At 47.8% G+C, this 16,115-nt stretch overlaps 1 protein-coding gene across 2 annotated transcripts in view; it reads right to left on the minus strand.

The window, feature by feature from the left end:
• The window catches only part of ATP2C1 (ATPase secretory pathway Ca2+ transporting 1), a 116,265-nt gene that overhangs the window by 72,484 nt on the left and 27,666 nt on the right, over nucleotides 1–16,115 (minus strand). Inside the window, exons 1-2 of one of the 2 annotated variants that reach the window (XM_014602549.3) lie at nucleotides 14,653–14,744; nucleotides 14,344–14,515 (exon numbers count right to left, since the gene is read on the minus strand). The exons of the other annotated variant lie outside the window; for it this stretch is intronic. Of the exons in view, the coding sequence (XP_014458035.1) occupies nucleotides 14,344–14,349 (6 nt within the window). The 5' untranslated portion in view covers nucleotides 14,350–14,515; nucleotides 14,653–14,744. Of the gene's footprint in view, nucleotides 1–14,343; nucleotides 14,516–14,652; nucleotides 14,745–16,115 lie in introns of those variants that run through there. 2 annotated transcript variants of the gene reach the window in all.

Genomic DNA, 16,115 nt, shown 5'->3' on the forward strand with positions numbered 1-16,115 from the left:
AAATTTGAAAACTTAGGCGAGAAGTCCCTTTCACTAGCAGGTTGGCCACCTGTTAAAGTTTTTAAAAGCCTCTGAGATTTAGAAAAATTAATATTTCTATTCTCTCAAATGTTTATAAAATAGTTATTTCTGTAAGTTTGCTACTAAAATGCATTTCCATTTACATCTGTGAATATTTAATGTGGATGGGACTGACTCTGAACTTTTCTTGGTCCTCAAAACACCTCTGGGAGAGGGGAAGGGGTCAATAGTAGGTACTGCTACCAATTCATGCTCCATGAGCTAAACAATCTTTGGCTGACCTCTTGGTAACCACACAGCTTCAGTTACTAAGGATACAACAAAAAATATAGTATTCTAATAATGAACAACAAATTTTGAGGTAGTTGCATCTTGCTCAGTCCCTAGCAGCTAAACCAAACCTTTTCAGGATTGAACATGTATTAAGATGACAAGAGCAAAATTAGCTTGACTGCAATAACAAGTTTTCCAGTAGGTGGTATGAGAAGTTATTTTGTACTACTTTTTTTTTGTGCCAGTTGGAGATGCCAAATGAAGCACAGCACAGGATTCAGGAATAATGCTTTTACATGCCAAAAAGCAGCTCCACAAATTCAGACTAAAACTGCTTTCTTATATTTGGTAGCCTATTATTTTAACCCTTCCAACAGCTAGAATACACTGTTTACACACCAATAGAGCAGGGTGCACCACCAGGGAACTACCATCCCCTCTGGTAGGGAAAAGGGGGGGGGGGGGCGCAACTAAGAGGCAGCTGTCAACATGAGAGGGAAGGACAGGAAAAAGCCAGGAGGAAGAGGGCTTACTTCTGGTAAGCAGCACCTACAATAGGGGAGGAGGGAAAGAGCAGAGCGTTGCAGAGAAAAGTCAGCCGCAGGGCACAAGGCAGTGAAAAGGAGGCATCGAGGCAAACTGCTTGTCACCATCATGATCTGTTGCTTGCTCTGCTTTTATGCCTTGATTACTATAATGTTTTCCCCCCTTCCCTCATATACACCCCTTTCCTTGTTGGCAGCCAAAGTACAACTGTTACAGTTAATTTTCTCACCCTGCTTATGATGACAACCTAATTATATGACCGTCTCAGATTTCTTCTCCACTGCCTCCACCTGTTCCACTCCCAACGAAAAACCGATTTTTCTTCACCTTCAAGCCCCTACAAAATTTCATTCTGGCTTATATATACATATTTTATACTGTGTTCTTAACCATAATAGAGACCACTAATCTTTCATCCCCATAACCATTTTAAAGGCATTTTACAAAATGCCTTGCTCAGCTTGGCCTACCAAGCAAGATACCACTCTCTCCACAACACCCCTGCCAATTTGTTTACTGCAATTTTTTTTAATTGTTCTTTGATGGCTGTTATGTAAGCTTCATCATAATGACCATTTTGAACCAGTACAATTAGAAACATCATATGGTTTACTACTATTTATACCTCATTCTCTATTTAGAGAGAGTTACTTGTATTGTTTACACGTTCATCACTTTGGTGCAATTTAACCTTACTTTTTCAACCTTACTAAAAAAATGTTGCTTTATTCTTAGGGGCCTACCAAATACAGGATTTCACAGAAATCGCGTAATTGGCTGTCTCCCGCACTTTTTCACAAGGAACTGGCTATATTCAAAAAGCCAACAAAGAGCTGTCAAAAAAGCTGTCTCCTAGAAGGGCAGGGAGGAGGGGGAAAGAGAGCAGAGAGGGGACGGGAGAAAAAAAAAAAAAAGTCAGGCTGCCAGTCTCCAGAAGGGGGTGGGGAGCAGGGAAGGAGCAGTTAAACTGTTTGTTTACTCAATAATTATTAGGGGTGCACCGATAAAGATTTTCCTGGCTGATTCCCATAGCCAACTATTTACCAGGCATAAAATCAGCCAACACCAATCCAATAACCAACAGGAATGCAGCTTGGTACTTGGAGGGCAGCATCCTGCAGCTAAGTCTGTGGAGGGGAAGGGGCGCAGATCGAGGCCCCCACAGTGAGCGAGGGAGTGGGGCACAGGCAGGGGGGTGAATGGGACCCCAGGGCTGGGACCGGAACAGAGCTGCAGGCAGCTCATCCAGGGGATCAGTATCTCGATGCTTAAAAACGGCAGCGGGGGTGCTTGAACTAAAAGGTCATCAAACAAGCTTTAGTTCAAGCACTGCTGCCACCTTTTTTAAATGCCGGGACGCTTTTAACTGGAGCACAGCCCAACAGGGTGAAGGCGGAGGCGGGCTGCCTGCTGTGGGCTCGGGGCTCTTCACCCTGCTGCCTTTGTCCCAGGAGCCACACACTGCACCATGTCCCCTGCTCATCCAGCTGTGGGAGGCACAGCTTACTGTTGCCACTGCCACCGGACAGGCAGGAGATGCAACACGGACAGCACGCAGCTCCTGGGGTAAAGGCAGCACAGCAAAGAGCCCCAAGCTACGGCAGGCAGCCCACGTCCGCCCTCATCCCGCTCTGTTTAAAAGCATCCCGGCACTTTAAAATGGTGACAGTGGCACTTGAACTAAAGCTCATTTGATGAGCTTTAGTTCAAGCACCCCCACCACCATTTTTAAAGTGCTGGGATGCTGATCCTCTAGATGAGCTGCTTACGGCTCCATCCCACTCCCCACCTCAAGCCCTGGGGTCCCATTCACCGCCCTGTCCCAGCCCCAATCCCTTCCCTCACCATAGGGGGCCTCGATCTGTCCCCCTCCCCATTCCCCTTCCCCTCTACAGACTTACCTGCAGGGTGCTGCTCTCCACACTGCCCAGCTGCATTCCTAGCCACGTACATATGCGCAGCTGTATACATGGTTTTCGGGGGCCCTGGCCAGAACACATTATATTTATCAGTAAATTATCAGCTACTCCAGCCAAAAAACCCAATAGCTAATAATGTTAGTTTTCCTTCAATCAATGCCTGGGAGGGGTAGGACTTGCAGCGCCCCTCAGCCAGAAGCGTGGGGGGACCCGCAATGGGCCCCACTTTGCTCCTCCTTCAAAGTGGCAGCCCTGGCCATGATATGGCTGTGAAATTGGGGGCCCTGGCTGTATTACAGCCATGTATTCAGTCACCGGGGCCAGTGAATTTGGTAGGTCCCTATTTATAGTGTAGCCTTTCCAAATCCTTTTAAAAATAAGCAGCCTAGTAAACTCTGTATTCAAGCACATTCAATCACTATGCCACACTATATCAAAATAAAGGTTTTTATTTTTTATTGGTGGGGGGGAAGAAACAGAACCTGCCCCGCCCAAAGGTTAGAAGATCAAAATGCAGACAAGCATTGGTTACAAGAGACAAAAATCAGTTTGTCCTGCTAAATCAAGATAGGACTGCAACATGGTGACTGCAAACAGCACTGAACAACACAATCCCACAGAAACAGAAGAACAGCTATTAAAACAAAATGGAGGTCAGGAGGGGTAAATGAAGCTTCCACAGAGACAGCTGTGAAAAGATGCTCCCCATAAGAAAGAAAAGCCAGTGGATTTGAATCCATTTCTTTAAACGTCACTTTGAAATATTCACATCAACAAGTAAAGCCTTTTTGATGCTAGGAGTATTAGATTCCAATTTCAATCCCCAGATGAAAAGAAGTTTCTAGCAGAAGTTAAAAAGGAAGGTGATGAGAAAATCAAAATTTCCCGTTTCATTTATCAGAAAACTTATTTATTGTCAACAAGTACGCACAGAAAAGGACCATGGGAGGAGCTGTAACAATAGTTTAGACTAGTTGTTCCAGACTGTGTGGCAACTGTTCATTAACAGCTTCGTTCAGGTATCTATGCCTTTTCTTGGCATGTCACATCAACAAATTAACTGAAAACACAACAATGCGTGAACTTAAAAATGGAACCTCTTATGCTGAAAAAATCCCCATGAAAGAAGTAGATTAGTAGCAACAGATTTTCTGAACATTTTAAATTTGCAGGCCCACTACTAGATGCTGCAAACCGACAAAGAAAAAAAGATGAAAGAATCCCAGCTGATGTTTATCCAAAAGCACCACTCCAATATGAAGTGGGTCTGAAAAGCAACAAGGACTCATGGAGGGGAAAAAATATGTTCTCTCACTCAAAAACCACAAAATATCACAGCTGAGCCGCTGAGATCAACCCAGAATGCTCAGGGAGGAACAGAGATATTTCTCATTCTCTCTCAGTGCTATGCAGCCTAAGTTACTGACAAGTGGAGGCTGCCATTGGTGCTCAGAGAAAGTACTAATACACTTAGCACACTGGAGAAATACATATGGCCTATTCATGAGTTCTGTAATTAGTTGACTGATGAAAAATGGACATACCACCCTTCCTAATGTTATCCATCAGACTAGAATATAGAAACACCATTTTCAGACCTATACTGATGGGTGCACTTAGAATGTGATCTCTGATTAAACAGCATACACTTTACACAAAGTCTAGGAAAAAGCATAGGATATACTAACACAGCTGTAAGTGATCTGAAATTTGTCAGGGCACAGGTCATTAGCCTCATTTAGATCAACCTGAAGTTCAAACAAAACAGACCTAGTCACAGAAGGACAAGAATGAAAGAGGATTTTAAGAACACTACAGAATCTTTCCATCACGTCATCTCTGAGACTAAATGCTGGGCTCTTCAATCTCCAGCTGAGCCACTACCATTAGGGTCATTTTGGGCACAAAGCTTCCTCATTTTATGGGAGGGAGGGGGAGAAAGGGAACTATTTGGAAAGCACTTTGAGATCTGTTGTGTAGTGTTAGGCAAGATGTAGGTATTAGTGTAGTATTACTTGCCTTGGCAGGTCTCAAATACAGAGATTATAGTTCAGTCCAATCTCAAAGCAGGAAGCTTAGACATAACTAATAAAACATAGCTCTGGGTTCTCGCCAACAGACTTGTGTATCCGGTTTTTAAAACAAGCAAACTATTTGTTTGCCAAAGTTGTCATTGTTCCATAAAAGAACAGCAAAAAAATTATGAGACTACATTCCTTGCCAGCCAGGCAACCAGGCCAACTTCAGTCCAAGGTATTTAACACATCCAGATAAATTTGGTCAATAAAAGTTTTGTATTTACCAGCTGGCTGAGTGAGAAAAACAGTGCAGTTTAAGGATAGTTTCAGAAAAAGTGGTAAAGCCTAACTAGCTCAAATGTTGGAGACTCAGTTTGTGTTGCCTTCTGCGCACACAGAAATGTAAGTAGAGGTGCACCAATACACTGATCCGATATCAAATCAGCACCAATATAAAGAAAATTGTCTGTATCGAAAATTGGTCTGTGTGGCAGAACACCTCTGGTGTCTGCCACTTTAAGAGCCCAAAGAGGCAACCAGCAGGTGCAGCCCAGCTCTGATGAGCAGCCATGTTAAGATTCAGGCCAGCAGAGCTGAAGGCAGCATTCTCCTGCCTGCCACCGAGGAAACAACGTCTCCTGGTGGAGCTACTGCTCCAGTAACACCAGGAGGTAAGGGCAAGAGCTGATGGGGATGGTATTCCTGGGCAAGACCTAAAACTGCACCCTGCCGGGGATGGGCGGCCTGGTGGGGCTGTTTGTGGCAGACCAGCCCCCCAGAAATGCCAGGCCAGTTACCACCCGAGTAGGGTTGCCTAAACCCCAGCCCCCACCTTCAGGTGGGTCAATTAACATTGGAGATAGTTGGGTGCCAGGCACGGCTGCAGCCACCTGAGCCTGTGGGGTATGCGTGTGACCCCAGGCCCCAGCGTAGGGGTGCAGAATATAGGCCTCAGTGGAGGTAGAGGTGTAGCGTGGGCTGCAGTGGGGCACCTGACAGCCTGCACCAGAGTAGCAGCTGGGAGGCCTGGAGAGCCTAGCAAGGGGTATGAAGCCTAGCGAAGAGGCAAGGCACCCAGAGGCTAGGAGCCCCGACTGCGCGTATGTGTGAGGGAAGGAACCCAGTGCGAGTGAGGGGCTCGGAGCCCAAGGAGAAAGGCCAGAGTTAGGGGCCAGGAAATAGTGGCAACATGTGAATGCTGAGAGGGACGTGTAGTAAGGCCCTATGAACAGGGGGCCTAAGATGAGGCCCTAGGAGGAAAGAATGTGAAGTGTGTCCCAGTTAGCAGGGGCTTGAGGCTAGGCCCTGCTAACATAGGGGCCAGGTTAAGTCCAGGTAAGCCTTCGGGCACCTGAGGCTACAAGTGGGCCAGAGGCCAATTGGGTGGAACAGCTGAGGAAGTGCCACAGGTAAGCAATGGGGAAGTCAGGAGCCCCTAATTCAGAGCAGGTGGGTGAGCAACCTGGCGAGGGACTAGAGGCAGAGTCACTCCAGTGTTCTGCAAACCGCCCAGCGCTCGCTCGGATGATGGTCACGGGAGAGGCCCAAGAGGCCGCGCACTTGCTGGCTGGAGAGTGCAGGGAAATAAACCCAGGACCCTTCGGGCGAGGGCAGGGTGAGCGTGGCCCCAGGAAAAGGAGGGGCGGTATGAAAGTGGCCCCGCAAAGGGGCAGCATGAGAGAGACCATGTGAGAGGCAGTGGAGTGGGAGAGGCCTCAGTGAGACGGAGGCGGTATGAGTGTGGCCCGTAATAGGACAGAAAGCTAGAGACCTAACTGGGATGAGTTGTGCCCGGCCTCAGGCTAGAGCAGAGCTCAGCTATTAGGAACATCTCTGAAGCTTGGGATGAAGTATAGGGGTGGCTGGAGCTGCATTCATAGGTCCAGAAGACCAGGGCATTGGAAGGGCAGCCTCCCACCTAATTAACACCTTAATTATGTGTCATCAAGGCAGGCCAGGAGAGAATGGCAGGCAGCATGCCCAGAGGCAGTTGAGGAGACTAGCACTGTGGCTAGTCAGGGAGTTTCCACTTTGCCACATACTGATATGGCCAATAAAAGGCCCGCACACGTGCAGAACATAGGGGACAAGAAGCACAGCCCAGCAGCTTGAAGAGCAGTGTCAAGCTAATGAGTCTGTTGTGGTAGAACTGGAGGGGGGGGAAGGGAAGAGGCACTGGGGGGGGGGGGGGGGGGGGGGGGGGCCAGCAGATCAAGGCCCCTGCAGTGAGAGAGGGAGTGGGGCTGGGGCAAGCACTGCCCAGCTGGGACAGGGCAAGGTGCAGGATGGAGTCACAGCTCATTCAGGGGCTGCAGGGAGAGGGGGGAGCAGCTCTCATCTCTGCATGCTGCTTGTCTGGGAACTGCTCATCTGGCGCTCACCACTTGTCTAGGAGGTCATGGGGGAGTGTGTGCCCCTGGATCTGCACAGGGCAGGTGGGTGGGGCTGGGGCTGTACCAGGCTGCACTCAGAGCAGGCGGTGGCAGCACTGGGAGATGGGCTACTGGGAGGGACTGCAGCCACCCCAGAATTCATCATAGCCCTCACATAGGCCCTGTTGCCAGCACCTCCATCTCCCACCTCAGGCACAGCCCTGGCCATACCCACCCCACACAGATCTGGGGGACACATGCCCTCCCCCCCTCCCTGTACCCTCTCAAACAAGTGGCAGGAGCCACTAGATGAGTGGGCAAGCAGCTCCCAGGCATGCAGCACGCAGCAGCGGGAGCAACCACCACACATCCCCCCAGGACGAGCCATGGCTCTGTCCCGCACCCATGCTGCTTTGGCAGCACTTGCCCCAGCCCCTGTTCCACTCCCTCCATCACTGTGGGGGGGACCTTGATCTGCCCCCCCATGCCCCTTCCCTTCCCCCTCCCCATCCACCACAACAGACTTACCAGCTGGATGCAGCTGTATCAGAAATTGGTATCAGCTGATATGCCTCCTTAAAAATTGGCTATTACCCTAAAAATCTCTATCGGTGCACAGTGCGCAGCCCTAATTGTAAGGTTTTTGTTTTGGACAGGATATAACTTTGAAAAGCAGTGAATCCTCTGCTATGTCACATTTTTCAAGAAATTAGGCGTTCATACTTGCCCTCCACATTCCCCCAATTAAACAAAACAAGAGAGCCAAAAAACCCCAGAAAACCACAACATTTCCCCCCCCCCCCCGAAGCCAAGTAAGGAAAATATTATGATAAATCTCTTTAGCTGCTACTAACAAGGTAACATTTGAGTATCTGGAGCTTCTTCCCAAACAAGACAACTAGTCAAATCACATGCGAGAGAAAAGCCATAATCAAGGTCCACTAGGGACATCATTCTGTAAATCCTAGCTGATTCGGGACTGTTGGTCTTTTCTCATCCACTTCCTACTTTGTGTTGTTGCATACCCAAGTAGGGAGCTTTGCTATAGGAAGCCTTAGCAAAGCAAAAAAAGCTAAGACATTCTCTTATATGTACATTTTACAAAAAACATTTTTCCATACAAATGAATGTCTTGCTGTTGCAAATGTATAGTGGCTAGAGCCAGTACTAGCAGAACTATATTTTCACTCTCAAGGTGAATACAGGAAACTATTAGTTTAACGCCAAAAATCCACAACTTCCCAGGCCCTAAAACAGAGATGAAGGCCTTTAAAAACATTGTTGTTTTTTGTTTTGTTTTTTAATTACTGCTATTATCATTCTGCAAAATAAATTCTGGTTTAACTCTAGTTGCATTCCTGCTGCATTAATTAAATTCTCTCTTGGAAGGACCATGAAAGACTCTCACGTGATATGACCAGTAGAGTTATTAGTAAATAACCACTATAAAAAGTGAACAGATGAAGGAAAAAGACTGCTCAACAAAGGAAACATGAGTGGAGAAGAAGAGGAGAAAAGACAACAGCAATTATGTAAACAACAACAGATTACATAAACTGGATATGTATTTGTAAAGAGAACTACTTTTCACACAAAAAGCAAAGCTAAAAAAAAGCTAACTCAAAGAGTAATGTTACAGAACACTGATTCAATGAACTCAATCATGAATACTGAAATGTTGCTCATGTCTGCTGGACCTAACTTCATTTTTTTTAAAACTGAGTAAGAAGGAATTGTACCTGAAACATCCTTCACCTATATATATTATGCAATAATAACACTAAAAAACTGCACTTAAATTAAAACTCAATTTAAAAAAAATGATGAAACAGCTGATAAAATTAGGCTGGCACCTACAAAAGTATATGCCTCTAAAATATACCAAGAAAGCTATGATATAGAGCCAAGCTGCCAGATACCACCGAATTTGCACTGAGGAGAACACACGGGATTGCTACCTCTCAAATCTCAACAAGGACACTCCTCCAGAGACACAGATCACATTTGAAATAGCCACCCAGACACCATGTGAAGAACTGTTGCAGTACAGAAGAAAACCCCCCATGAATCACACACCATTGGTTATGACATACCACCCCTCCCTCAAACCCATGCGGAAAATCCTCAAAAAATTGCAACCCTTACTAGGAGACCCAATTCTTAAAAAGAACTTCCCAGAACCACCTATCCTAGCCTTCAAACAAGCACCAAACCTTGCTAACCTCATCACCAGAAGCAAAATTCCCATGGCCCAGAATGCACCGAATGGATCCAGACTATGCCATGACAAGAAATGCAAAACCTGCCAACATTTCCCCCACCCCACAACAGAACCATCAGCATTCCTGGATCTTACAGCTGCACCTCCAGAAATGTAATCTCTCTCATCCAATGCACCAAATGCCCTAATGGAAAATACGTAGGAGAGACCAAACAACTGGGCACCAGAAGGAAAGCACACTGGAAATCTAGTCTGTAGTGTCTTGTACAAAACTTGCTCTGTGGGTGATGAGCGGTTTTAGGATTGATTCAACCAAACCTGATATTTCCTCAGTTAGGGTCCCATGATTGGATATGATAGGTCTGCCAGGGTTCCCTTGTTTGTGGATTTTAGGGAGAATGTAAAAAGTCCCTAGCCTTCAAACAAGCCCCAAACCTCGCTAACCTCATCACCAGAAGCAAACTTCCTCAAGCCCAGAACACACCAAAAGGATCCAGACCGTGCCATGACAAGAAATGCAAAACCTGCCAACACATCTCCACCACCCCCACAATTACTACACCCCACAACAAAGCCATCAGCATTCCCAGATCTTACAGCTGCACCTCCAGGAATGTAATATATCTCATCCAATGCACCAAATGCCCCGATGGAAAATACATAGGAGAGACCAAACAACAACTGCGCACCAGAATGAATGCACACCGGAAACCTATCAAAGACAGGAATACCCAATTAATTACCTGTGGGGGCACATTTCTCACAAGAAAACCACTCTCTCTCCAATCTCTCCGTTCTGATCCTCAAAGGAAACTTACACAACACTTCCCAGAGACGAGCCTATGAACTCCACTTCATCAACCTCCTGGATACTAAAAATCATGGACTAAATATAGACAATGGATTTATGACACATTATAACCTGCCTGACATCTCTCCACTATTCATCCCCCTTCTCTCTCTTCCCCCCCCTCCCCAGCCTGTCTCTCACCCATTGACTCCTCAATCTACATTTTCACTGACTACCTGTCTTGTATGCATACCAGCCCAGCCTCTGGCTTCTTTATTTTTCATTCCATCCAGGAAGAGCACACACCAACTGCTGAAACTTCCTTATGTCAGAACCCATTGTTCATATGCCTATAGTACAGTGGAGAATTCCATACTTCGATACAGAAGGCACAGTCTGTACCTAGAAAAAGTTCCCGCCAAATTGCAGCTTCTTTGCACGGTGGAGTTTTCTGCTGCAGAGGAGAACCCCGGGTGCAAAAGAGTTCCCGCCAATTCGTAGTTTTTTTTTGCAGGGTGCATTTCTGAGCTGCAGAGAGGAAATGCACATTGCAGGCAGTTCCCACCATTTGTATTTAAATTTGAGTCCCGCAATTGGCCAGTTCTAAATTATTCACACGTGGCGGCCAGCGATTGGCTTGCTAGCCGTATAAGAGGTTGAAACAGTTTCCGCCCAAGTTGGAGAACTCCATACACACCTCGTGGAGAGCTCTGAGCACGCTGTGGAGCCTAGCAAACTCCGCGTGCATCTTAGAGAAGAACTTAGCGGCCTGATCAACCACTAAGGACTCCCCGTCACCGACCCAGGGGGGCCTAGCACACCCCCACCCGAGACATAAGACGACTGCCGGCTCAAACACCCCGAACACATTTGCAGACCGACAAACGAATTCTGTAGTTTCTGCCCGACCCCTGTACCTGTTTGCAACTGTAATCGAAGCAAGCTTCTGACCTGCACTGTACGAGCAGTGTAAGTAAACAATCTTTTGTTCAAATCAATACGCTTGAGTACCTGATTCCACTCCAAGCGTCACAAGTACCCGCCCACCGACTAGGGCTCCTAAAGCCCAGAACCCCGCGCCGCGGCTCTCGGCGGCAACACCTTAGCTTGATGAAGGGTTTTTGAACCCGAAAGCTTGCTTAATAATTGTTTTCCAACTATTTAAGTTGGTCTAATAAAAGATATCAGATTCACCCAAAGAACCTTGTCTGCCTATGTCCTTAGACCAGGGGCAGGCAACTATTTCACATGGAGGGCCACTTACTGAGTTTTGATAAGCCATCAAGGGCTGCATGACAGGCAGCCAGGGGCAGATAAATATTGATTTTCTAAATTTTGTAGGGGCCCCACAGGCTGGATAGAATGGCCTGGCAGGCCACATTTTGCCCACCCCTGCCTTAGACCAACACAGCTACAACCTATACCCCCGCCTCCAAAAAATAATAGTTTTAAGGTACTACACAGTCCTGCCTTTGATCCAGTTAAAAAAATGATACTTCATTTCAGTTAGAACAAACAACATGTAACCTTTTGGAACAACCCTTTTTTTTGTCTCAGTGTTGCTACATTGCCTGTACTTCAATTTTTCCTCCCCGAAGCAGGTTTCACCAGTATTCAAGAAAGTTATCGCCATAAATAGGGTCGTCATCCTAATTATGAATCTGTTACCTAAACTGCTCGTGAGAAATTTTTGCTACATCAGCAAAAGGTTTGGAGTTTAAATAACTGACTTCAAAAGAGAAATCGGATTTAATGTCGGGGGGAAAAATGCATCAACATAGCAAGTGCTATTACATTTAACAACACTGCATCTGTTCCTTTTGCAAGTCTTGTTACAAAAGTCACTTCTCATTTTATAAAGCTGCTTTTTTCAAAATGTGGAAACTTGGTGCTCATTTAAACATGCAGCTCTTTTCCCCCCTGTGAGATGACTAAGAACCCACTGATGTTGGAAAAAACTATACCCATGTTTTGAACAGAACTAGGAAAATAATAGGCTTTTACACCTGTTGTTGGTTTTTGACACATGGGAGCTAGGTCAGATAAATGCTTTTTTCTATTTCAGTAATATTTTCATCTTTACTTTCTACAGTTTTTTTTGAAAGAGCTGCACTCTAACGTTCTCATCTGTTTCCTTGCAATAAAGTGTTTGAAATGTGAACCCTCTGACTTTCTGCTACTGCAAGCTAACCCAGCTCCCAAAGGAAACAGCATCTCTCATGAGGTGTTCCCTAGGATACGTTTCCTTCTGTTCCACAACAGTTTGCTGGTCTTTGGTTACAGCACTCCTCAGAAGATTCAGTTTTTAAAAGCTCAAAATTTAGCAAATTAAATTTTAGAGCTGCAAACTTATGTCATTCAAGTTTTGAAGAACTAAACTAAAGCTGGTCTATGCAAGTTCAAAAAAAAAAAAAAAAAATCACTTGAAGTCCCTTTAAGAGCCCGCACAAATTTTTTTTCTTTCCCCCTTCTATAAGTATTTTTTAAATAGTTTTCTTCCCTAGTTTTTCTGTGAAAGATTGACACCAATGAGACTCAACCAGGGAAATTCAGCATCCTGGGGCACCACAAAATCCTTTTAAGGATAATGGACACTGTTAGGTATGCAAACACCTATACACAATTCACAAGATAAACACAGAGATTTCAAATAAGAATCCTCAGTGTCAAAAATATTCTGACCTGTTGTGGTGACTACACCCCACATATTTGGTAGTGAAGCTACCAATACTTTTCCTGCAGACTAATACAAGGGCTCTTATCAGGAGCTATCAAAATGGTCAGGATCTCAAAAACACCCTTTCCTATATACACTGCTAAATGGGGAAATGGGTAGGGGCTACAGGGTTCACAGTACGTAAAGGAGGGCTAAAACAGCTTTAAAAGCAACAACAAAAAGTCACTGGACTTCTAGTTTAGGCACCAGTCCATCTCAGGAAGGAACAGAATTGCCCCAAGTGTGACATCAGCTAGCAGAACCTAATCTGTGCTTGAAAGATAAAGCCAAGCTTGAGTGACTTCTCCAGGGCACAAAGGCCTGGCCAGTGTATACAGAGACACCGGGTTGCCCACACACCAGTGTCCCCCTCTTGGCCTTGCTGGTTTAATCCAAAGAAAAGGCAGGTACCAGTATGTTTTGACCCAGCTTGGCTGCAGGAGCTCCTCCTGGAGGAAGGAGCCATCTATCAGGGCTCCACTCCTAGACTGGCTACCACCTGGGGTTAAAGAAGCCAGTCTACCCTATCATGGAGTGGCTTTGTGTCACTGCTGTACAGCATCCATTAGAGAGACAAAGAAAGAGGGGAAGGGCAGGGTAACAAAGCAAACAAGTTTCAACTTCAAGTACTGTTGACATACTCAGGAAAATCTGAGATGCAAATGCTGCTTTTCCATGCTCAGAAACTCTGACCAGTCTCATTCAATCGAGAGAGAGACATAAGTCAACAAGCTTCAGTAATAAGGCACCATACTGCGAGTAAGGTAAAACGGAACATGAGAAAACTCTATTTACACAACTCCAAAAAACCAAAACCAAAACCAACCACTCAGGTGCAATTACCAGAACCAAAACACTCCCCAAACCAAAACATTCAATACCATCAGACTAGCACAAAGATGAAACTATGATGATCCAAAGAGGCACTAGCACAAAACCACAAAGCAGTCACTAACATAAAGGAGTCGTTCTAAGATATGTCCAACTGGTTCCTGTTGGAGGAAGGAAGGGGCTTGCTCCCATTTTGGTGGCTGGGGGCGCACAGGGGACTGCTGGCCTCCTGCCTGGAGAGCACCCGGTGCACTGCAAGGGCTGGAGTGATGCTGTGGCCCTGAGGGAACAGGAAGGAGGCCAGACCTGTGGTGGGGAAGATCTCTGGGTGGCCCCCAGAAGACAGGTGGCCCAATGCAGAGAAAAGTCCAGCACCCACTGCAATTCCTGCCTCTGTCATTCAGAGGCACGTTGTCAGCAGCAGCCTGGTGGGGAGCCTGGCCCCACAGGCAAACACAAGTGCTAGGGACACGGACACGCACACATGGGGCACAATAACGTCCAGGGACCATTACAGGACACGGACATGAACATGGACACCCACCCTGGACCAACAATGCCCAGGTGCCATTGCAGGACACGCATGCAAACACACACCCCCAAACGGACTCTCACACACACAGCCCGGCGCGTTACCTTCATTTTCCATCGAAGCGCGCTCAGGTTGACGCTGTTAAAAAGTCTTCAGCGCCAGGGGCGGCGGCGCTGGGGGGGCGGCGGACGGGTGGGCAGGGGGGAGGCAGAGAGGGAGGGAGGAAGCGGCCCCGGGTCCTCAAGCTTGTCACGCCGCTCCCGCCCGCAGCCGCATCTGCAAGAGAAGCCGGCGCTAGCTGGGGCGGCCTCGCCCCGTCCCTCTGGGCGGCAGCACGGCCGGGACCACAGACACCCCGCGCTACTGCCCCAACCCCCCGCCTTTCCGCGCCCGGCGGCGGCCCCGCTCCTCACCTGCCCCCTCCCAGCGGCGCCTCCCGCTGGGCTCCGGCTCGGCGGCGGCTGCACAGAAGCCCCCGGCCAGCGAAGGCTCGATTCACTTCCGCGGCGAGCGGAAGGGGCGGGCGGGGCGAGGCCGGGCGGCGCAGGCGCTGCTGGAGGCCGGCCTGGGCAAGAGGGAGGGAGCCAGTGGAACGCGCGGAGGCTCCGGCTCGGGCATCTCGGCTCCGCCCACGGGCGACCCCGAGGGGGACGGGGCACTCTATTCCACGACCCCCCCGACCCCATAGTATCTTGGTACAGCCTACACCGGGGCTGCTCAACCTTGCTGGGCTAGTAGCCGGGCAGCCCCGCCCCTCCTAAAAAAGGACCCTCTAAGTTCCTCAGGCTCTTCTTGCCTCCATAAATAACAACAGTGGGGTTTTCCTGTTGAAAAGAACTGAGCCAAGCCAGTGCCGGGTTTCTCTTGGAAATCTCGGAGTCGAACTGTGGGTACCTGTTACATACATGTATTGCACCACTTGTGTGCAATAAACTCTCAGACCCGCCACTGGTGCAGAGCAATTATCGCGCCGCTGGTCAGTCGCACAATGCATTTTGACCAGCCTTATCACACCATGAAAGGGACTGTCTGGCTTGAAAGAGAGCCAACGCCATTGGTAACGTGTAGGGGGTGCACGTGCACCCCCTCCCCCCCCCCCCCAGGATTGGCGGTGCACCCCCTGAGATGGGCTGACACTGCTGGCAGCACCTGTGGGTCTGCAGGTGTTTGCCAATCTGCTGGCCGCCACAGTGCTCGCCATCGCCAGTCAGTGCTCGCCAGCCGCCCCCCAACTCTCACTGCGGTGGCTGCCTGCAGGAGCTCCCCACTCGCCACGGCCATGGCCTTGTCACCTGTGGGGGAGTCGCTGTGCCCCCCCACCCCAGCCTCAGGAGGCATGCAACATTCGTGGCCAATCAGCTATGACAGCGGTTCCCAAACTGACAGATGTCACACCACCAGTTTAAAACAATACAACTTTAAGATACCACCAGCAATTTTTTGTCATATAAAGTAGAATTATAACTAACCTGGTAATGTGTACAACTGACATGCTATCTGAGTACCATTGTTGGTATCCATACCACAGATTGGGAACCGTTGCACTATGGAGTTAGTGCTTGAAAATGTATAACAATTTTATAGCTGGTTTCTGTCCAGCTTTCATTTGAAGGCACAGCAGGGCCCACCTGTGTAAAGATAACAGGGCTAACATGGGATAGCACCCCCCCACCACCACCACAACAGCACCCTTGACAGGACTGTGCCACCCGGAGGCACTGCGGTCCCCTGGTTGAGAATCACTGGCCTAGCTTAACTGATCAATTTACCTTGAGATAATTCATACAGTCGTAGAAAATGAGGGTTGGAAGGGACTGCTGGAGGTCATCTAGTCCAACCCCCTGCTCAAAGCAGGACCCTCCCCAAAGCAGGACCC

This window comes from Alligator mississippiensis, chromosome 5 (genome assembly GCF_030867095.1).
Source record: "Alligator mississippiensis isolate rAllMis1 chromosome 5, rAllMis1, whole genome shotgun sequence".
Taxonomy (NCBI): Eukaryota; Metazoa; Chordata; order Crocodylia; family Alligatoridae; genus Alligator; species Alligator mississippiensis.